This window comes from Chiloscyllium plagiosum, chromosome 9 (assembly GCF_004010195.1).
Source record: "Chiloscyllium plagiosum isolate BGI_BamShark_2017 chromosome 9, ASM401019v2, whole genome shotgun sequence".
Taxonomy (NCBI): Eukaryota; Metazoa; Chordata; class Chondrichthyes; order Orectolobiformes; family Hemiscylliidae; genus Chiloscyllium; species Chiloscyllium plagiosum.
Window position 1 is genome coordinate 20,943,496 of NC_057718.1, and position 22,965 is coordinate 20,966,460.

The following is a 22,965-nucleotide window of genomic DNA, read 5'->3' on the forward strand; positions in this document are numbered from 1 at the left end:
ATATATATAAAATTTCAATTTATTGATTTTGTCTAGAGCATATGACCTTGACGGAGTGAGGGGTCAGAGGTCGATGGTGAAAGGTTGTGGTTTTGTTGATTTCTGTGAACTTGCTGTCATTTATTGAGACTAGATGAGGGAACGATAAAACTGTATAAAATGAGGTTCTTTCCTGGATTAAAACCTTTATGTGCAGGAGTTTCCTTCTACATTTCTCGAAAAAGCTCTTCAGGTATTGCCAAGTATTAAGTTTTTCTTTCAATCTCCTGTGTTACTGGTTTGCATGTTATTTTTTAAAATCTCCACGTGTTTAATTGCGGTCTCGCCAATGTTGCTGATCTTATGTACCATTCTGAATATTTCACACGTATGGAAAGCCTAGGTTATGTGTATCTACTGAAAATGAGGACTGTTGTTTCAATCATGATCTTATGGTTGAAGTTTAGGTGAAGCAGAAATTGTCAGTTCTGCCAGCCTTAACGCAAAAAAAATTTCCTCATACTTGAAGTACAACCAAACTGATGATTTCTAGATTCTGATCTCTTTTTCGTTGCTAAGATTGGGAGAAACAATTGTTCTTAATGTGTAGTTAAAGTGTTGCATTGGCTTAAATTGTCACGTTAGTAAAATGCTTCTTCTATGTAACTGGAACTTTACTTCAATCTTCTTTTCCATTTCTTGCAGTTTGTGGAAGATTGTGGGCAGGCCAATGGATGAGATCATGTTCCAGAACTTCACAAATTATGAAAGAAGGCAACCAAGATAGTATAATGCTAAAGCACTTTATTTCAAAAATAAAATCAACAGGCCCAATTTCAGTAGCAGAATATATGAGGGAAGTTTTAACCAATCCTGTCACAGTATGTATTTCCTCATTGACTATTAAAACTTGGCATCTTTGCAATGGTTGTTATTTTAATGCTACAAATTAAACCACACAATAAAAACTCTCCCCTCTGAGTTAGAATATTGTGAATTCCACTCCTGGTGTAGGACTTGAGCACAAAAATCAAGGTTACTCTCCAGTCAAGAAAGTGCTGCAGTCTTGGAGGTGCCAGAATTCAAGTAATACAGGACCCTTCTGTTTTCTTGGGTAGTTATAAAACATACAGTTGCGTTAATTTGAGGACGAATAGGATCATTATCCCTCACCCCTTGGCCGATATTTATCCCTCAGTCAACTTCACATCTCTCCATTATCAGGTGGTTGATTGTGAAATCTTGTTATATACAAATTCACTGCTGTATTTCTTACATTACAGTGATTACACACCAAAATACCTCATTTGCAATAAGGTGTTTTTGAGACATGCTGACAGTATGAAAGAGTTTTGCTTTTTTATCTTTTTTTTTCTTTAGTTGTACTTGTGTTGAACAGTCTTCTACTCCTGCAATTAGCATGCTGTATATTAAAAAAATTGATGTAATTCATCAAAGGGTTTCTTTTAATGGGCATTGTTAACTGAAAATATTTGTGTACTCTGTTCCAGGGATATTATCAACACAGAGATGTTCTCGGACCACAGGGAGACTTCATTACCTCACCTGAAATTAGTCAGATTTTTGGAGAAGTAAGTCTAGCAGTGCATTGTGTAATTGTTTTGATTCTGTGGAACCCTGAAAAGTCAAAAGCAAGAAAGCTATTTCCTTACTATTGCTTGTACAAAATAGATAAAGGTTAGCAGAGTAATTTTGATTGTCATAAATTAGGATTTAATTGAATTTTAGAATGTAACCTATTATAGAATGGCTAATAGCCCTATGCATTACTAAAATTGACTCTTTCCCCCCCCCCCCCAATCCCAGATCCAGCCCTCCAAATCGGCACTGTCTTCTTGAACTGTCCTACCTGCCAGCTTCCTTCCCACCTATCTGCTCCACTCTTCTGTCCAACCTATCACTATTACCCCCCACCTGCATTACCTATTGCCTTCCGAGCTACCATCCCCCTACCCAACTCCCACTTTACTTACTTATTTCTCAGCTTCCCCCGCCCCAACTCCCCAATTCCTGATGAAGGGCTATGCCCGAAATGTCGACTCTCCTGCTCTTTGGATGCTGCCTGACCTGCTGTGCTTTTCCAGTGCAAATGTTTTGACTTTGGTCTCCAGCACTTGCAGTCTTCACTTTCTCCTAAAATTGACTGATACAAATGGTAATCATTTTTGGTGAAATGGGAATTTTCCTCCTGCTTATTATCTCTAGGCTAATTCTAAGTTCATGAGATGAATGGCCAATCAACCAAATTGGATGTTGTTAGAACAGCGTTGAAAAGACCCATGCTTCAGCTTCGTTAATTTTCCTATTACAGAGGAACCTTGATTATCCGGCATTCGATTAACTGAATTTTGGATTATCCGAACAAGATCGCAGGTCCCGATGCTTGGCTAACTGTTATCCGGCATTCAGTTAACTGAACGAAATAGTCACTGTCCTTTGGATAATTGAGGTTCCTCTGTATACCCATCAAAGAAAACTTTTACAAGATTGTTAAAATACTTGCTAAAGAGGAAGTTAAAGAATGAAAGAGAGTTGGGTGCTGATTCTTGAGCTAGATTCCAATTTTAATTGATCATGGTGTATCAAGTTGTTAAAGTTTAATATATATATTGAAGTGTTTCCATTGATAAGGAGGGTGCATTGCATAGATAATAGTAATGCTGCACTATTAGATTCACTGTAGTTACTTAATAATTCCTGTATTTAAATTGGACTAGTTAAATTAAACAGTTATCTAAAAGTATTTTTTTCTCCTCCACGCCAAGCTACTTGGAGTGTGGTGCATAAGCGAATGGATGGCTGCTGGTAAACCAAAAACACTTCAACTAGTAGAACTTGGACCTGGCAGGGGTACTTTAGCGAGTGATGCTCTAAGGGTAAGATATCAATTATTTCTTAATTTTACAACTTGTCAAACCTAAATCCCAAAGTGTGAATTTTCTTATGAATATTTCTGTCTTGTCTCCAATGCTTTTAAACATTGTGATAGCATATAGCAATTATGGTTCTCTTTTAGAATTTTCTTTAATTCATCCAAAGCCTTCACTGTTATGACTTCACAGTGTTTGATGATTATGAAAGTATATGCAAAACTCCTACATCAAATATTGTACTATTTGAAGAAAGAGTGAGGAAATATATTTGACAGTTTAATTTCAACATTATCAGAGATATGTGCTCATTGTTTTCATCACACTGTCAATTTCTATAAATTTAGCTAAGCAAAACTGACTTTTCAGTATTTTAGTTAAATGCAATTTTTCTGATTTCAAGGATGCACATTTGAGACTTGGCACTTTCCTTCCTTCCTCCTATGAGGCTTGAGGAATTTATAAATGTTGAAAAGTTCACTAATGGCAAATCCCTTGCCTATCTAAGATAAGTGAAAGTTAGTGACATGGTGGAAATCTGTCACTACCCTTCTGTTACTTTTTTTAAAAAATACCTATAGAAAATGTTGACCACAACCAAATTCAAAGCCACTTAGAGGGTGGAAATTGTGTGGCAAATAACTCACCTCTGATTCCCCCTCTCAAGCCATCATCTACATGGTACAGTTTAACAAAACTAATTGTTGGGATAGAAGAATTGTCCAGTGAAGAAAGATTAAATTAACTGGATCTATATTTTTTTGGAGTTTTAAAAAATGAGGTAATCTCATTCAAATACACAAAATCCTGTTGAGATTGACAGTGCAGAGAGAGGAGAATGTTTCCACTGACTTAGTGGTCTAGAATCAAGGCATTCTGCCTCAGAATGAGGGGTAAACGTTTTAGGATCGAGACAAGGAGAATTCTTTTTCACTCAATGAGTCATAGTTCTTGACAGGATGATACCACATGATCAGCAGTGATGAGGACTCTGGGTAGCAGAATACTACACTAAGGATGTGTACATAACTTGCAGATAGACAGAAACAAAAGTGTTTTTCTGTTAAGTAAATCTATTTGCAATTTTCAAATAAATTGAACAGACACCTTTTATCATTCCAGAATGAGAATGGTAGTTCTGTGTTAAGGAGCACAATACATGGATACAACATTTACCACTGCAGAGTTTTTCAAAGTTGTTTCCAGACCCTAGTGAAATCTTACGAATTTTTTATTTTTAATGTGACACTCCAATTTTCCACAGGGAATAGGTAAGATAATAAATATTTAAATATTGTTAAATAAATAAAGGAAGGGACAAAATTATGGTGAGGCATTTAATAAATACACAATCTTGGTTTTATATTGTGATATTTCCTTTTTATATAAGGAGATTATTTTTTATTGTCATTTACTTCAAATACACTTCTTATAAAAAAAACTTTAATTTTAACAATTAACCTGTATTTATACAATTAGGTTTTCAGCCAACTCAATTCTATGTTGAAGGAATCTGAAATTTCAGTGCATTTGGTTGAGGTGAGCCCAAAGCTTGGTGAAGTTCAAGCGCAGCTTCTGACTGAAGGAGAGCAGCATTTAAGACATGATCCAAATGGTGCAATTTATAAAACAGGTACAACCAAAACAGGGCTTCCAATCTCCTGGTACAAGGATCTACAGGATGTACCCAGAGGTGAGACCACTCAACAATTAAGTAAAATGTAAAAGAAGAAAAACTAAGAAAATAACTTGTAACATAATGAAATAAAATAGAAAAATTTAAATGTGGGGGACATACTTTACCTAAGTGTGACAGAAGAAAATGTGATACCTGGGACATACCATAAACATCATCTTTGCAGAGGGACATCTTAAATAGATGAAGTTGATTAAATATGTTGTAATTTATAAATTATTCTGAAATCTGCCTACTTAATTTATTTGCGTGAATTTGGTTATGGTTTTTATTTACTATTATTAGATTCAAAATATTGCATCAATGCTGCAGTTCAGTACTATCTCTGCACTTATTTCCTGAAAATTAGATGCTCAGGTTGTTTCAAAATCATTCTACTCTATACTAACCATATACAGTTGACTACTTGCCTATAGTTTCCCATTCTTAACACTGTAAAAGTTTCATCAGAATTGCGTTCACACCTTTTAAACCCGATCTGTTATCGGCTGGATGGATGAGTCTAATTATCTGTTTATTTGTAATTCAGAAAGGTTAGAGGGAAAGAACATCCTTTTCCTATAGTTGCTTGACACATTAACAATCTAGATGAAGGAACTGAGGGCATTCTGGCTAGGTTTGCAAAGACAGGTAGAGGAACAGGTAGCATTGAGGAGGCAGGGAGGCTGTAGAAGGATTCGGACAGGTTACGAGAGCGAGCAAAGAAGAACATCCTTTTCCTATAGTTGCTTGACACATTAACAATCTAGATGAAGGAACTGAGGGCATTCTGGCTAGGTTTGCAAAGACAGGTAGAGGAATAGGTAGCATTGAGGAGGCAGGGAGGCTGCAGAAGGATTTGGACAGGTTACGAGAGCGAGCAAAGAAGTGGCAGACTGGGTACAATGTGGGAAAACGTGTGGTCGTGCACTTTTGAGGAAGAATAGAGGCATGGACTGTTTTCTAAATGGGGAGAAAATTCAGAAGTCTGAAGTCAAAGAGAACTTGGGAATTCTAGTCCAGGATTGACTCAAGGTAAACTTGCAGGTTGAGTCAGTAGTTAGGAAGGTAAATGCAATGATGACATTTATTTTGAGAGGACTTGAATGTAAGAGCAGGGATATACTTCCAAGGCTCTATAACACTCTGGTCAGGCCACATTTAGAGTATTGTGCCCAATTTTGGGCCCCAAAACTCAGGAAGGATGTACTGACCCTGGGGCGTGTTCAGAGGAGGGTCACAAGAGTAGTCCCAAGAATGAAAAGCTTAACATTTGAGGAGTGTTTGAGGACTCCGGGTTTATACTGGATGTAATTTCGAAAGATGAGAGGGTATCTAATTGAATGATACAGAATACTGAATGGCCTGGACAGAGTAGATGTAGGGAAGATGTTTCCATTGGTAGGAGAGACCATGGACCATAGACCCGAGAGCATAGCCTTAGAGTAAAGGGAAGACCTTTTCAGAATGGAGATAAGGAGAAATGTCTTCAGCCAGAGAGTGGTAAATCTGTGGAATTCATTGCCACAGAAGGCTGTGGAGGCCAGGTCATTGAGTACATTTAAGACTGAGACGGATATGTTTTGAGGATCAAGGGTTATGGGGAGAAAGTGGGAAATGGGGTTGAGGAACTTCTCAGCCATGACTGAATGGTGGAGCATACTTGATGGACTGAATGGCCTAATTTCTGTTCCTATGTCTTATGGTTTTATGGAAAGATTGCTATTAATTGTAAAATATTGTTGGAATCAAGAAATGGTTTTTCTGCCTTATTAACATATAAATGTGATCCATCTGTGGTCCATTCTTTTTCAGGATTCAGCTTTTATATTGCACATGAGTTTTTTGATGTACTTCCAATACACAAGTTCCAGGTAATATATCAAATTTGGCAAGCTACTAACAATACTGATCTGTATCTCTTTCCCACCTTTATTTCCTAATTTCATTTCGTTAATCTTACATAGCCTACTTCACCCAAGAGGTGTAAGTGAATCATTTAGGATAATATATTTGATAGAAATTTTCCATTGACCCTCATTGTTTCAAAGCAACTGAAAAATTTTCATTTTAACCATATTAACATTTGTTATTGTGAAACTCAAATATGTTTGTTACGCTTGTTTTTTTAAAACTGAAGTCCACTACATACTTAGAATCCAGCAGTTACAGCATTTGCATCAAGCATGTTTGTTTAAATAAATTAACTTGCATATGAAACATGATTTTGGTCTTGACATCAGCTGGTATTGTGCCGTTATAAAGGAAGCTTGCTAAAATAGCAGCCTGTCTACAGTTTCGCTTACCACTAAAATCTTGTACTTGTGTTACTCTGGCCTGAAATCTTCTGCAGAAAATGGCAGTGGACGTACAGAATTGCAATACACATCCCTTGACTCAACCTATTTTTGCATTGGGCAGAATTGAGGTGTTTTCTGATTTGCACGTCTCTGGTTCATGGAGACAGAGCACACATACCTCAGTCAGATCTCATTTGCGCTCGTGGGATAACCAAAATGCAGCTTTAGATCTGGCAGAAGGTCACAGACTGACATAGCTCTTTGGAATGTTGGGATATGCTTTTGGAGAGGTAAAGTACCCTATCAATATGGAACCTGTGGTAGAGGAAAGGTGCCTTTGAGATTGTTAGAAGTGGACATGCCTGTGTTCCAAGTAGTATAGGAACTCTTTGGAAGTGTCAAGAAAGCTAGCAAGAGAACATAGGAACAACAGTAGTCCATTCAGGCCAACGAGCCTGCTCTGCCATCCTAGGAAATGTTTGATCACCTCCTGAATGCTGTTCTCACAAAGACTAGGTCTCATCAAGCTGCTATACAAGTGCAGCAAGTTATCTTTGCTTCTGCACTTCAGTCCTCTTGAAATGAATGTGAACATACCATTTGCCTTTCTAATTGCTAGCTGCACTTTTGTGCTTTTTTTTTAATTTGGGGAGAAGAACTCCTAGATCTCTTGGGTTACTTGCATTTGCCAACCGTTTAAGAAATATTCTATTTTTTTCTACTAAAGCAAATAACTTCATATTTATTTATTTTTGATCCTGCTGCCATGTTTCAGTTCATTTATTTAGACTGCCCAAATCCCATAAAGCCTTGCACACTGTTCAGAAATTACATTCTCACCCCGTTTGGTGTCATCAGGAAATATGCAAACATTGCAGTTAATTTTATTTCAACCCACCACACATGATAAAACACAGCCACCTTCAGGATGACCTTGTTTTTACATACATTTGAATAATCTTTTTTTGGAGTGAACTGAATTAAAGCAAAGTTTACAAAATAAAAGGAACTAAACAAAAAAAAAAACCAAAACAGCCTGCAGGCTGTGTGTTTGAATACTCCTTTTGCAAAACTATTTGCAGGGAAATTGAATGCAGAACAGCAATATTGCCACCATTTGAGAAACGTGTTTCTTGCATCAACCAATGGAAACTGCTGAGGGTGAATAGTGAAAATCTTGCCCCTGAACAGTCTCAAACCACTATTTTTTTTATTTAAAAAAGACTGCTTTTGTTACATATTGTGCCTTTTTCTTAAATAAGGTAAACTCTGGCAAAATTGATCAGTTAATTTACCAAGCGTGCAATAAAATATGAACTGTACATGTTTCAACCTGAGCCATGATTTTCAAATTCATAACTGCTCACCACTTGCAGAAAACGAAGCTTGGATGGCGTGAGGTATTGATAGACATTGAACCAAATTCACCTGAAAAACTTCGGTTTGTTCTAGCACCTCATGCTACTTTGGCTTCCAAAGCATTAATTCAGGTGAGATTTTTTTTAAAAAAATTGCACCTGTATTTGTAGAGTTTGTTCACTTTTTAACTATCCAAGTCAATGAATTCCTTCAAAGCCCTCCTGCATAAAGAAGATTTGAGCCAAATGTACAATAAGGTTAGAGCAGAAAAGTGGGAAAATCCTAGTAGGAATTCATGGTGAAAACATCCACTTTAAAAACAGTTGAAATAAATAGCTCCTGTACAGTATTTATCACATTTGCTGTACAAAGAAGTTTAAAAAAAGGACAGGATAGAAAGCTCAGTAATCTTTCTCTTGGGTTAGCTTGTTTTTCATATTGTACTGTGACGCATCAAAGTAATGGGCAAATATACCATGCCACAAAGGATGGTGATCAACGGTTCTCCGTACAATTCTATATTATGTCTTTCAGATTTGGATTAATCATATGGTTAAGCAGCTCTAACTGCAAAACCTCTGGTGAGAATGAACTTGAATTGCTTCTGGAGACGTGTGGAGGTCCTTAAAATGGATGACTGTGAAATTAGAAGTGTGTGTAAATAATTGAACAACTCGAGAGCTGCAATAAGAATATTGACTATTGTGGAATCTTGTATTCCTTTATATAAGTTCTGTGATTGCTCTAATCCATTAGCAGTGGGTTGTATAACTTCTGATATGTATATTAAAAGTTAGGTTTGATTAGAGCTTTCCTATTTTGGGTATAAAAGCAGAAAGTTTTAGATAAACTTAGCAGGTTTGGGAGCATCTCTAGAGAGAGAAATGGGCATTTGCTTTTGATGTTTCGTGAATTCAGTGTACAAATTCACCAGTTTTACCAAAATATCTGGAAGGCAGTGACCTAGTGGTCTTACCACAAGATTATTAATCCAAAAACTCAGCTAATGTTGTGGGATCTTGGTTTGAATTACACCATGTCGTTTTGGTGGAATTTGAATTCAATAATAAATGTCTGGAATTAAGAATCTACTGATGACCATGAAACTGCTGCCAGTTGTCAGAAAAGCCCATCTGGTTCACTACTGTCCTTCGGGGAAGGAAATTGGCCATCCTCAACTGGCCTGGGTTAAATGTGTCTCCAGACCCACAGCAATGTGGCTGACTCTCAACAGCCCTCTGAAATGGCCGAGTATCCATTCAGTTCAAGGGCAAGAGGAATGGGCATTAAATTCTGGCGAGCCAGTGATGCCCATGTCCCATGTGTGAATAAAAAATGTGAGGGAAAAGGTTGCCTAAATAAATCAGGCAGTAGGCATCATTATATTATTGGTGACTGTTCAGAACTGATTAAATACCCGTTTTTCTCTATATTTTTAAAATTTATTTTGGAAGCTGAAATATGCCAGTTCTACTCAGTGATTCTTCTTTGCCTGTAGTAGAAATCTTTAATTTTCTTTCCAAATAGAGCGATGATGAAAGAGACCATATAGAGATATGCCCTGAGGCTGGTATCATTGTTCAGAATCTAGCCAGCAGGATCACTGAAGATGGGGGAGCAGCGCTGATTGCTGACTATGGCCATAATGGAACAAAAACTGACACATTTAGAGTAAGTTCAATTAAACATATTCTTAACAAACCTTTAGTGTTCATAGATCTCTGATCAAACTACTGAAGCCCAGACATCTGCCACAGAGCTGCAATTCATTTTCTTTACAGGTTTGTATCCTATCATTATTAAACGTGGATTTTTGTACTGTGTTTCATACTTTGTGTTCTGTAGAATTTAAATAAAAGTTGAATCACCAGCTGTTAAGTTTACATGAGACTCCTTACTGCACTGTGGAAAACTGAGTTAGATATTATAATAGCACATCTTAACTCTACAACTCGCATACATCAAACTATGCTCCTCAGTAGCAATCTTAACAGGTGCATGGTTTGTTTGGGTGGTAGTTACTGTTTTTCAGCTGTGTCCCTATGACCTTAGCTAGTCATAGAGAGGTTAACATTGACACCAGCGTGAATAAACACAAAACAGTACAGTAGAAGTTATTGATGTGATCTGAAAGCTCTTTTTAAAAAATTTTTCATCCGGGTATTAACTTGACCCATCCAGTAAATAAATGGTTTTCAAAATACAATACTCCCTTTGGCTAACTATGTTTTCAATAGACATTTCATAAATGAAACGTTTTCATAGCGATAGCTTTTTTGAATTTTTATTTAGAGAAACTTGACGTATTTTTGCTGCCAAACTATTCCCCACTATCATTGAAAGGACCGTTATAATGTATTGATCTCCAAAAGGAACTGGTCTTTATTATTTCCACAATTATTTCAAAATTTGCATTTTAATTAAACCCGCTATGGTTGAAAGGTGATGAACGTTTTTAAGTCTTCCAGGTTTATGTAGTAGAAAATAGTCACAGTCAGAGTCTAAAGGGTTTTTTTTGGCATTTAGCTATTTCAACTTGGTGAATCACAAATATTAATTTCAAGATCTCCTTTTGAAATTTCATGTTGACCTTTTGAGTATGTACTGGCAATATCAGTGCAATGTGACATCACTGTTTCTATACCATTGCTAATCTAATGCCATCTTACATTTGAAAGTGTCAGGGTAAATGGATTTGTTGAGATGAAGGAAGTACAGAATCATATTAAGTCAATGAAGTATTGATTTGCTGTAGTCCATCTCAGCTGTACAATAAGCTGAAGCACATTGCTGAGTTATATTTCCACAGAAGTCTCAGCTAAACAAAAAGATATCAATTTATAGAATACTGCCAATTTATAGAATACTACCACCCCATTTTCTTGCTCATTTTCTTTTATTGTTTAAGTCAGTTGTTTTTAAGAGAGGACATTCTTTTCAGCATAATTTAAGTGTTAAGTTAGCAGGGTTGACATTCAGGTGTTTTCCAGGTGGTGAAAGGATGTCAGGTTGAAGCCAAATGTGGCTTACATCTCATTGGCACATCTTTCAAATCCATTCATGTGACTTCCTTTACGAAAATAACTCCGGCCTAATTAATTGAATACCATCAAAAACATTTTTCATAGAGTGCATATTGTCTTTTTATTTTATGAATAGTAAATGACTCTGAATAAACTATTTCTCATTTGGTTGCTTCTACAGATGGTCACTCAAGTACAGACAGATAAAAATCCATGATTTAGTCTCCACTTAGGAGATAACCTCAGATAATATTGATATTTTTCTGCCACTATGATTTGTTTTTATGCTTAATAACCATTATTTGTAAAGGGTTTTCGTGGACATAAGCAGCATGATGTGCTCACAGCACCTGGAACTGCAGACCTGACTGCAGATGTCGATTTCAGCTACCTTCGGCAAATGACAAAGGGTAAAGTGTCCTCCCTAGGACCAATTCCCCAGCATGAGTTTTTGAAGAATATGGGCATTGATGTGAGACTTCAGGTATGATGTTACCAGCACCAATGTATATAATCTTCTGTTTTTCTGTCTTCATATTAGTCTGTTTTTGTCTTCGTTCCAGTGTAAATCCCAAACCACATGATCTTCTCCTGAGCGGTCATTGGCAATTTCCTCAGGAGTTGAATTTTCAAACTGAGGCCCTGGACTCCAAGAGTCCTCATAATGCAGTTTTGTTTTGGTACTTGTTGACTTACTAGAACAAAACTGTGTTGCTTTAAATACAAAACAAGTTTTCTGCAACAAGAGCACTGATTTAGTTGGAGTGATAAAGAGCCGTAACAGATGTTTTCAAGTGATTTGAACAAGAGACCAGTTCCCAATATGTACTGCATAATTAGTGCTAATCATATCTTTTCCTCACCTTGTGCTGTATAAGTTAGTCTTAGTTTCATAAATCTGAATGAATACTGCTGTCAAAAATGAATATATTTTGCAGTAAATTAGGAACGAAATGCTTCACCATTGGCATTTCCATATTAAGAAGTGAACACTTGTTGTTCTAATTCTTCAGTTTTTCCTCTTTTCTGAAGTTTCTGGATCATCTCAATTGATGCAGTTTCACTCTTCCCTCATCAGAGTTGCTATTTCTCAGCAGTGGGGTTTAGGTAATGACGGATAACAAGGTAATGGAGAGAGATAGGTTATGGCAGCCTTACAAGCCTTAACATCAGCCAACATGCATCTAAGTAAATTTTCTAGCAGGTGTATTTTCAGGATCAAGAACCTCAGTGATATTCTCTAATGTGGAGAGATAGCAGTGGACTTGAACAAATGTCACTGCTCAGCTTATTCAGCACAAAAATTCATCCAACTTGGAACTATGTTTTGTACAGCTCTGTTATATTCAGTGAGCTGGTTACCTCTGCATTGCATTTCTACTTCTACTTCTAGACAGCACATTGCAAAACAATCCTTTAGAGTCATAGAGATGTACAGCAGGGAAACAGACCATTCAGTCCAACCTGTCCATGCTGACCAGATATCCCAACCCAATCTAGTCCCACCTGCCAGCACCCGGCCCATATCCCTCCAAACCCTTCTTATTCATATACCCATCCAAATGCCTCTTAAATGTTGCAATTGTACCAGCCTCCACCACATCCTCTGGCAGCTCATTCCATACACGTACCACCCTTTGCATGAAAAAGTTGCCGCTTAGGTCTCTTTTATATCTTTCCCCTCTCACCCTAAACCTATGCCCTCAAGTTCTGGATTCCCTGACCCCAGGGAAAAGACTTTGCCTAAAATTCATAGCAAAGTCAGCAATTTCTAAGCTTTTCTTTTATTTAAATTGACAAGTTACAGTAGAGAGCACAAATGTTTGCTTGTCTACTTTCTCTGTTCATTTGCTGACCTCGAGGTAGGTGCTCTTCATGACTGCATTGTGAGGAAACATGGTTAGAGAAAAAGTACCTGGTTTTCATGTTCTTTTTGTTACACAGAGTTATACAGCATGGAAACACCCCCTTCAGTCCAACTTGCCCACACCAACCAGATATCCTAAACTGATCTAGTCCTATTTGCCAGCATTTGCCGATATCCCTTCCTATTTATGTCCCCATCCAGATGATTTTCTAAATGTTGTAATTGTACCCACCTCAACCATCTCCCTCTGGCAGCTCATTCCATAAGTACACCACCCTCTGTATGAAAAGGTTGCTCCTCAGGTCCCTTTTAAATCTTGTCCCTCTCAGTTTAACCTAAGCCTTCTACTTTAGGGCTCTCCTACCCTGAGAAAAATACTTTGTCTATTCACTCTATCCATGCCCCTCATGATTTTACAAACCTCTATAAGGTCACCCTTCAGCCTCCAATCCTCCAGGGAAAAATGGCCCAGACTGTTCAGCCTCTCCCTATAGCTCAAACCCTCTAATCCCAGCAGCACCCTTTTAATCTATTCTGAACCCTTTCCAAGTTTAACAGCATCTTTCCTATAGCAGGAAGACCAGAATTGGAGGCCACTTTTAGAACACTGCCGTACCAATGTCCTGTGCATTTGAAACATGTCCCAACTCCTTTATTCAATGCACTGACCAATGAAGGCAAGCGTGCCAGATGCCATCTTCACCACCCTGTCCACCTGCAAATGCATTTTCAAGGAACTATGAACCTGCACCCCTAGGTCACCAACCCAGTTTAATATCATTGTCTCCTACCCCATTCCACATTTTGGCTCGTGCATTTATCACCCCCTGCTTTTGCTTCTTATCTTAGGCTTTGCTTCCCATCAGCTTTGTCTCCTTTGCCTTCACCATTGAAGCAGTTTCCTTTTCCAGGATAGAGAGCTCCAACTAGTGACTATGGTTAATCACTGCCAGAATTCTGCAGCTCCCTTCACTGACTAATGTCTACCACTATATGGGAGCATGATTAAGATGTGAGATTTGTCTTAAAATAGTGTAGATTCTGGAAATCAAGAAAAAAAAGAGTGCTGGAGAAACTCAACACGTCTGGTAGCATCTGTGGACAGAAAAATAATGTTAACATTTATAGTCCAGTATGAGTACTTCAGAATAGTTCTAGCTCGGGTCTGGTAAAGTGGCAAGCATTCATGTGTGTCAAGTCTAGTACAATAAAAAGAGCTGATGTGATGCTGGCAACCAGTCAAATTTAATAATACAATAGTGCAATTCAATCTTTACTAAAACATCAGAAAACTATTTTGTTCTTAAAGGTTCATCTCTTCTGATGAACTGAGGCCAGACCTCAAGGTGTTTCTTGTAACGGTATTTACTAGCAGGAGTCTGAGTTGGATGGCTGGTTTGAAATGCAGAGTGAGTTCAATCCCTGAACTGTCTGGGATTACCATGAAGGATTCTGCTTCTCAAACTCTCCCCTCAGCTGAGGTATGGTGACTCTCTGGTTAAGCCACCACCAGTCATTTCTAACTAATTAGAGCAGCCATATGGTCTGATAGGACTTTTGAACACTTCATTTACTAATTTAGACATGCTGATATGGCAGCAGTCTGCTTAGATCTACACTTCTCACAGGTCATCACAGGTTATCTCAGAGGTTCAATGACAGATTCATTAAAACTCACCTCTAGATTTGGGTTTTTGGCTGATTTTACTATCATGGCATTCTATAGCCTCTAGAAATTAGGAAAGTGTTGCATCTCATCATTCCTGTCTATACTGAAGAAGTATGTCCACAAATGTAGCGGCTATGTTCACTCTAATTTACAACCAGCAAGTGAATAAGTAACCAGTTAGTTTGTTTAGGTAATTGAGAGCAGCACTTTGGCTAGGAAACTTGAAGCAGTGCAGGAAGTTTTCAAGTGTTACAATTAGATGTATAACAGTAATTGTACAAGCAAATGGCCCTGGTTTGAATTTCTTACTCAAAGGATGTCACCTCCAGCAACATAGCATTCTTTCAATATTCCATGAAGTGTCAATCATGGTTATGATTGGAAAACCAGAAATGGGGCATTTTGACTACATAATGATTTTATAACAAAGTAGCCCTTTTTGATTGACTAATATAGCCTGAGGGGATGAAAGGTACTATATCGATCAATTTTGTCCATCAATACTTCATAACTAGAAGTTTCCTATTATAGTCAGCTTTCTGCATACAAGAAAAAATAGTGAGTAGCATCAAAGCTGTGGGCAGGAACGTTCAAAAGTTAGGGTCATATTTTTAAGGTGAGAGAAGATAGATTTTAAAAAGGACACAAGGGGAACTTTTATTACAGGGACAACACTTAAAAGACATTTGGATAAGTAAATGAATAGGAAAGGCTTGAGGGATGTGGGCCAAGTGCAGGCAGGTGGGACTAGTTTAGTTAGGGAACATGGTTAGCATGAAATGATTTGTTTCCATGCTGTAGACTCTTGTTCTTGTAGTTATTTATAGTTAGTCAACAACCACTCTATTCTCCTTTCAGGTACTGCTCAGGAATACATCTGACCCAGCCACATGTACAGGTTTGATTGATGCCTATGATATGATCATGAATCCTGAGAAAATGGGGAATCGATTCAAGTTTTTTGCCTTGTTACCTTGTGATAGATTAATTTCAAGCAACGATACAAGGAGCATAAAACATGGTCCAACAGCACCACCTGTTGCAGGATTCAGTGAACTGCAGTTGTAAAGAAAGCCATAAGTCACACGCTGAAAAAACTTACAGTATCAAGTTTAGGCTTGGTATCATTATTGTAACATCATTACTGAACTTGTACATATACCTTCAGAAAAGCACAACTTCACAACAAGAAAATGAAAGGGAAATTAATTTATTTCATACTATGTAAATTCAAAACTCAAACTTCACATATTAAATTGTTTTCTAATAATGGTACTGTTCTTATTTTTTAGTATTAAAAATTGTGGCTATTGTTCAAATAAACTTGCTAAATTGCAATTGTACATTAAGCAGTGGATATCATGGCTGCAATGTGTACCATCTGCTTAAAGGAGTGTACACTAACAGGTTCGCCCTTGACTGAAGCAGACTGTTCATTTCTGGATGGCATGAAGCCATGAGAATGATGGGAACAAATGGCAAGTATCCATTCCACTCTGACAGCCATCCACATGGTTGGAGTGAACTTTGTTCTCCCAAACGTCCCTCTACCAATCCTGCTCATTTAACAATATTATTGAGACAGACTGGATCAGATGAACCTCTCGTCTGGTCATTACCAGATGCTGATTGTTGGATGCTTCAAGAAAATATTACTATCAATGATTGATGGGATTGTGTTGAGCCTTTTCATGTTCATTATGGATGAATGTAACCTACCATTTATAGCTCAAGTCTTTACTGACATCAAGGATAGATGAGGAGGTGAATCTGGAAGTGATTGAGTGTTAGTTGGACAATATTGTGAAATAAAGGAAATTCATGACCAAACATGACATCAAACAGGAAAATCCCACAGCAAATAGCAACTGAAACAAACAGCCGAAGCAGAAAAGGAATGAAGTCCATATTGACAAAATGTCAGTAAGAGAAAAGCTCGAAAAACAGAAGGTTGTGAGCTTAACAAACCCATGTTAAGAAATAAATGAACTATGTTAGCAGTTTTTAAAGGCCCTCAAGAAGCGGCCATAACCTAAATAGTATTGAGTGAAAGTGGAAATTGGCTGAAAAAATAAACAATTAGAGCTGTACAACTGAACAAGTAACTTTAAAATGAAAACAGGATGACCCTTCACTGCAGTTTGAGTATCAGCAAGGTTGCTGTTGAAAGGGTTGGAACTTTATTATAATAAAAATTATGATTTGCAATAAGACCTTTCAAGTAATTCTTATAAAATGTATATAGTTTGTCTTTTTTTATTTTAGCGTAATAAAACTTTCTTGACCTTTTGATAAAAGTATATTGACAGTTTCTTGTGAATGTGGTCAGTTGCTGACCAAAAAGATAAATAATTGCAGAAATAAAACTTGTGGTCTATCATGACAGATCTTACTCTGGAATCAGTCTTGTCAGTACTAAAATCAGCTTAAATCATAAGTGGGATAAGGCAAAAAGATGGAAATTTCTGACAATAAAAGTTCAATACTGTAGAAAGGTTAGTAAAGAAATTGCAGGATGAAAATTTAAAAATAATTAGGAAAGCAAAGAGGAATGCAAAAGCACTGGCAAGAAATATAAACCCTCAAAGATGTTATATAAATGTAGAAAAATAAAATATAAAGGAATGAGAAGGGTCAATCAGAAACCAAAAAAAATTGTGCAGATGGAATACCTATATGTTTTTGGAGGTATGTCTCTTGATTAAACTTAAAATATAAGCCATAACTATTAATGTAACCTGGGGCATGTTTGTATAGGATTCTAGATTAGAGTGGTGCTGGAAAAGCACAGCAGTTCAGGCAGCAACCGAGGAGCAGGAAAACCGACATTTCGGGCAAAAGCCATTCATCAGGAACCAGTCCTGATGAAGGGCTTTTGCCCGAAACGTCTATTTTCCAGCTCTTCGGATGCTGCCTGAACTGCTGTGCTTTTCCAGCACCACTCTAATCTAGAATCTGGTTTCCAGCATCTGCAGTCCTTGTTTTTACCTAGTGTTTGTACAGGAATAAGACGGTGTTATTTTCTCGATCTGTAGATTGTGATGAAGCAAAAATGGCCTTTAGTAGAGTGAAATGTGCTTCTTGGAGAAAGTGAGGTCTGCAGATGCTGGAGATCAAAGTTGAAACTTTATTGCTGGAACAGCACAGCAGGTCAGGCAGCATCCAGGGAACAGGAGATTCGACGTTTCGGGCACAGGCCCTTCTTCAGGAATGAGCAGAGAGTGTTCAGCAGGAGAAGATAAAAGGTAGGGAGGAGGGACTTGGAGGAGGGGAGTTGGAAATGTGATAGGTGGAAAGAGGTCAAGGTGAGGGTGATAGGTCGGAGTAGGGTGGAGGCGGAGAGGTCAAGAAGAAGACTGCAGGTCAGGACGGCGGTGCCGGGCTGGAGGGATTCGGCTGAGACAAGGTGGGGGGAGGGGGGATGAAGAAACTGGTGAAGTCCATGTTCATCCCCTGTGGTTGGAGGGTTCCCAGTCGGAAGATAAGATGCTCCTCCTCCGACCGTCGGGTTGTTGTGGTTTGGCGGTGGATGAGTCCAATGACCTGCATATCCTCGGTGGAGTGGGAGGGGGAGTTGAAATGCTGTGCCACAGGTTGGTTGGGTTGGTTCGTCCGGGTGGCCCAGAGGTGCTCTCTGAATCGCTCCGCAAGTAGGCGGCCTGTTTCCCCAATATAGAGGAGGCCACACCGGCTGCAGCGGATGCAGTAGATGATGTGGGTGGAGGTGCAGGTGAATCTGTGGCGGATATGGGAGTTTCCTTTTGGGCCTTGGAGAGGAGTGAGGGGGGAGGTGTGGGCGCAAGTGTTGCACCTCCTGCGGTTGCAAGGGAAGGTGCCGGGAGTGGTGGTTGGGTCGGTGGGGGGTGTGGATCTGACAAGGGAGTCGCGGAGGGAGTGGTCTCTACGGACAGCTGATAGGGGAGGGGAGGGAAATATATCCTTGGTGCTGGGGTCTGTTTGGAGGTGGCGGAAGTGATGGCGGATGATGCGCTGTACATGGAGATTGGTGGGGTGGTAGGTGAGGACCAGTGGGGTTCTGTCCTGGTGGCGGTTGGAGGGGCGGGGCTCAAGGGCGGAGGAGCGGGAAGTGGAGGAGATGCGGTGGAGGGCACCGTCGACCACGTCGGGGGGGAAATTGCGGTCCTTGAAGAAGGAGGCCATCTGTGTTGTACGTATTTTGAACTGGTCCTCCTGGGAGCAGATGCGGCGGAGACGAAGGAATTGGGAGAATGGGATTGTCAGATGTGGGAGTTTAAGGACTACAGCAGATTATATCCTGCCATAAATACTATTAGTTGCGAATCTTATCAGATCGAATGGATCGGTTGGACAGACAGTTAGAAGCAATGAGGAATTTGCAACAGCAACAGTATATGATGGATGGCAGTTACAAGAATGGGGGAAAGTCTCAGATACAGTCACATAGATGGGTTAACTCCAGGAAAGATAAGAGAGATAGGCAGCTATAGCAGGAGTCTTTTGTGGCTATACCCATTTCAAACAACTATGCTATTTTGGGTGATGGATTCTCAGGTGAACAGCCAAGTTTCTGGTATTGAGACTGGCTCTAATGCAATGAGGGGTATGTCGGGTTCCAAGAGATCAAATGTGTTAGGGACTGTCTAGTTCGAGGTACAGATACACATTTCTGTGGCCAGCAGCGGGAGATCAGAATGGTGTGTTGCTTCCCTGGTGCCAGGGTCAAGGATGTCTAAGAGAGGGTGCAGAATGTTCTCACGGGGGAAGAGGGGCCAGCAAGAGGTCATTGTCCACATTGGAACCAACGACATAGGAAGGGAAAAGGTTGAGAGTCTGAAGGGAGATTACAGAGAGTTAGGCAGGTATTTAAAAAGGTCCTTGAGAGTAGTAATATCTGGATTACACCCGGTGCTATGAGCTAGCAAGGCAGGAGTAGGAGGATACAGCAGATGAATGCATGGCTGAGGAGCTGGTGTGTGGAAGAAGGATTCACATTTTTGGTTCATTGAAATCTCTTTTGGGGTAGAATTGACCTGTACAAGAAGGACGGATTGCATCTAAATTGGAAGGGGACTAATATACTGGCAGGGAAATTTGCTGGGGCTGCTTGGAAGGATTTAAACTAGTAAGGTGGGGGAAGTGGGGAGGTGGGGGGAGATAGTGAGGAAAGAGGTCAATCTGAGACTGTTAGAGTTGAGAACAGAAGTGAGTCAAATAGTCAGGGCAGCCAAGGACAAGGTAGGACTAATAAATTAAACTGCATTTATTTCAGTGCAAGGGGCCTAACAGGGAAGGCAGATGAACTCAGGGCATGGTTAGGAACATGGGACTGGGATATCATAGCAATTACGGAAACGTGGCTCAGGGATGGGCAGAACTGGCAGCTTAATGTTCCAGGATACAAATGCGAAGGAAGGATAGAAAGGGAGGCAAGAGTGGAGGGGGAGTGGCATTTTTGATAAGAGATAGCATTACAGCTGTGCTGAGGGAGGATATTCCTGGAAATACATCCAGGGAAGTTATTTGGATGGAACTGAGAAATAAGAAAGGGATGATCACCTTATTGGGATTGTATTATAGACCTCCTAACAGTCAGAGGGAAATTGAGAAACAAATTTGTAAGGAGATCTCAGCTATTTGTAAGAATAATAGAGTGGTTATGGTAGGGGATTTTAACTTTCCAAACATAGACTGGGACTGCCACAGTTTAGATGGAGAGGAATTTATTAAGTGTGTACAAGAAAATTATCTGATTCAGTATGTGGATGTACCTACTCAAGAAGGTGCAAAACTTGACCTACTCTTGACAGGGCAGGTGACTGACTGGGTCAGTGGGAAAGCACTTTTGGGCTAGTGACCATAATTCTATTAGATTTAAAATAGTGATGGAAAAGGATAGACCAGATCTAAAAGTTGAAGTTCTAAATTAGAGAAAGGCCAATTTTGACAGTATTAGGGAAGAACTTTCGAAAGCTGATTGGGGACAGATGTTCGCAGGTAAAGGTATGGCTGGAAAATGGGAAGCCTTCAGAAATGAGATAACGAGAATCCAGAGAAAGTATATTCCTGTTAGGGTGAAAGGAAAGGCTGATAGGTATAGGGAATGCTGGATGACTAAAGAAATTGAGGGTTTGGTTAAGAAAAAGGAAGTGTATGTATAGACAGGATAGATCGAGTGAATCCTTAGAAGACTATAAAGGCAGTAGGAGTATAATTAAGAGGGAAATCAGGAGGGCAAAAAAGGGACATGAGATAACTTTAGCAAATAGAATGGATTCTCCTTAAAAGGGTTTTTACGAATACGTTAAGGACAAAAGAGTAACTAAGGAGAAAATAGAGCCCCTCAAAGATCAGAACTGAAAATGTGTTGCTGGAAAAGCGCAGCAGGTCAGGCAGCATCCAGGGAACAGGAGAATCGACGTTTCGGGCATAAGCCCTTCTTCAGGAATCTGCGCTTTTCCAGCAACACATTTTCAGCTCTGATCTCCAGCATCTGCAGACCTCACTTTCTCCCCTCAAAGATCAGCGAGGCAGCCTTTGTGTGGAAGCGCAGAAAATGGGTGAGACACTAAACGAGTATTTTGCATCAGTATTTACTGTGGAAAGGATATGGAAGGTATAGACTGTAGAGAAATAGATGGTGACACCTTGCAAAATGTCCAAATTACAGAGGAGGAAGTGCTGGATGTCTTGAAACGCATAAAGGTGGATAAATCACCAGGACCTGATTAGGGGTACCCCAGAACTCTGTAGGAAGTTCGAGAAGTGATTGCTGGGCCTCTTGCTGAGATATTTGTATCATCGATAGTCACAGGTAAGGTGCCGGAAGACTGGAGGTTGGCTAATGTGGTGCCACTGTTTAAGAAGGGTGGTAAGGACAAGCCAGGGAACTATAGACCATTGAGCCTGACCTCGGTGGTGGGCAAGTTGTTGGAGGGAATCCTGAGGGGCAGGATGTACATGTATTTGGAAAGGCAAGGACTGATTAGGGTTAATGAACATGGCTTTGTGCGTGGGAAATCATGTCTCACAAACTTGATTAAAGTAACAAAGAGGATTGATCAGGGCAGAGTGGTAGGTGTGATCTATATGGATTTCAGTAAGGCGTTCAACAAGATTCGCCATGGGAGATTGATTAGCAAGGTTAGATCTCATGGAATACAGGGAGAACTAGCCATTTGGATACAGAACTGGCTCAAAGGTAGAAGACAGAGGGTGGTGGTGGAGGGTTGTTTTTCAAACTAGAAGCCTGTGACCAGTGGAGTGCCACAAGGATCGGTGCTGGGTCCTCTTCTTTTTGTAATTTACATAAATGATTTGGATGCGAGCATAAGAGATACAGTTAGTAAGTTTGCAGATGACACCAAAATTGGAGGTGTAGTGGACAGCAAAGGTTACCTCAGATTACAATAGGATCTTGACCAGCTGGGCCAATGGGCTGAGAAGTGGCAGATGGAGTTGAATTCATATAAATGCGAGGTGTTGCATTTTGGGAAAGCAAATCTTATCAGGACATATATACTTAACGGTAAGGTCCTAGAGAGTGTTGCTGAAGAGACCTTAGAGTGAAGGTTCATAGCTCCTTGAAAGTGGAGTCACAGGTAGATAGGATAGTGAAGGCGGCGTTTGGTTTGCTTTCATTTATTGGTCAGAGTACTGAGTACAGAAGTTGGGAGGTCATGTTACGGCTGTACAGGACGTTGGTTAGGCCTGTGTTGCCGTTGCCGCAGCCACTTCCGCCCCCAGTGACATCACTAACCTGCACAACGACCAGGGCGCATGCATCTCCACCCCCACGCCGATCTCCGTCCCCACGCCTAACCCCGGCCTCACTCCCAGCTCCAGTCCCACACCAGATCCTAGCTCCCAGCCCTGCCATGTTTTCACCATCCTTCCAGACGTCCCCTCTCTGAGGATGAAAGATCAGTCCTCAGCAGAGGCCTCACCTTCATTCCCCTACGCTCTCGGATTAACGAGTTCAACACGTGGCGTGACATCGAACAATTCTTCTGCCGCCTTCGCCTCCACGCCAACTTCTTCAACCAGGATTCTCGCCCACCCTCTGACGACCCCTTCTCCCGCCTCCAACACACCCCATCCACCTGGACACCCCGTGCTGGCCTCTTACCTGCCCTCAGTCTCTTCATAGCCAACTGCCGCTGTGACATTAACTACTTCAACCTCTCCACCCCTCTCACCCACTCCAACCTCTCACCCTCGGAA

At 39.9% G+C, this 22,965-nt stretch overlaps 2 protein-coding genes across 2 annotated transcripts in view; both read left to right on the forward strand.

Moving 5' to 3' along the window:
• Positions 1–763, forward strand: part of LOC122552687 (protein CEBPZOS-like) — a 46,111-nt gene extending 45,348 nt beyond the window's left edge. Inside the window, exon 4 of the mRNA XM_043695549.1 lies at positions 685–763. The gene's annotated coding sequence lies outside the window, so the exon portion shown is untranslated. The remainder of the gene's footprint in view (positions 1–684) is intronic.
• Positions 72–16,033, forward strand: ndufaf7 (NADH:ubiquinone oxidoreductase complex assembly factor 7). Its single transcript, XM_043695546.1, has 10 exons — positions 72–232; positions 685–860; positions 1,491–1,571; positions 2,766–2,876; positions 4,350–4,563; positions 6,361–6,419; positions 8,222–8,335; positions 9,732–9,875; positions 11,538–11,711; positions 15,622–16,033. Exons 1-10 carry the CDS (start codon positions 160–162, stop codon positions 15,829–15,831), a joined length of 1,356 nt encoding a protein of 451 aa, XP_043551481.1. The 5' UTR covers positions 72–159; the 3' UTR covers positions 15,832–16,033.
• Positions 16,034–22,965: the final 6,932 nt, after the last annotated feature.

Excerpts from the sequence above, each read along its gene's own strand:
- ndufaf7 (XM_043695546.1), top strand. The coding sequence starts at position 160 with ATGAGGTTCTTTCCTGGATTAAAACCTTTATGTGCAGGAGTTTCCTTC. Across the intron at positions 8,336-9,731 it reads CTTCCAAAGCATTAATTCAG|AGCGATGATGAAAGAGACCA; the intron begins GTGAGATTTTTT and ends CTTTCCAAATAG. Across the intron at positions 11,712-15,621 it reads GCATTGATGTGAGACTTCAG|GTACTGCTCAGGAATACATC; the intron begins GTATGATGTTAC and ends TTCTCCTTTCAG.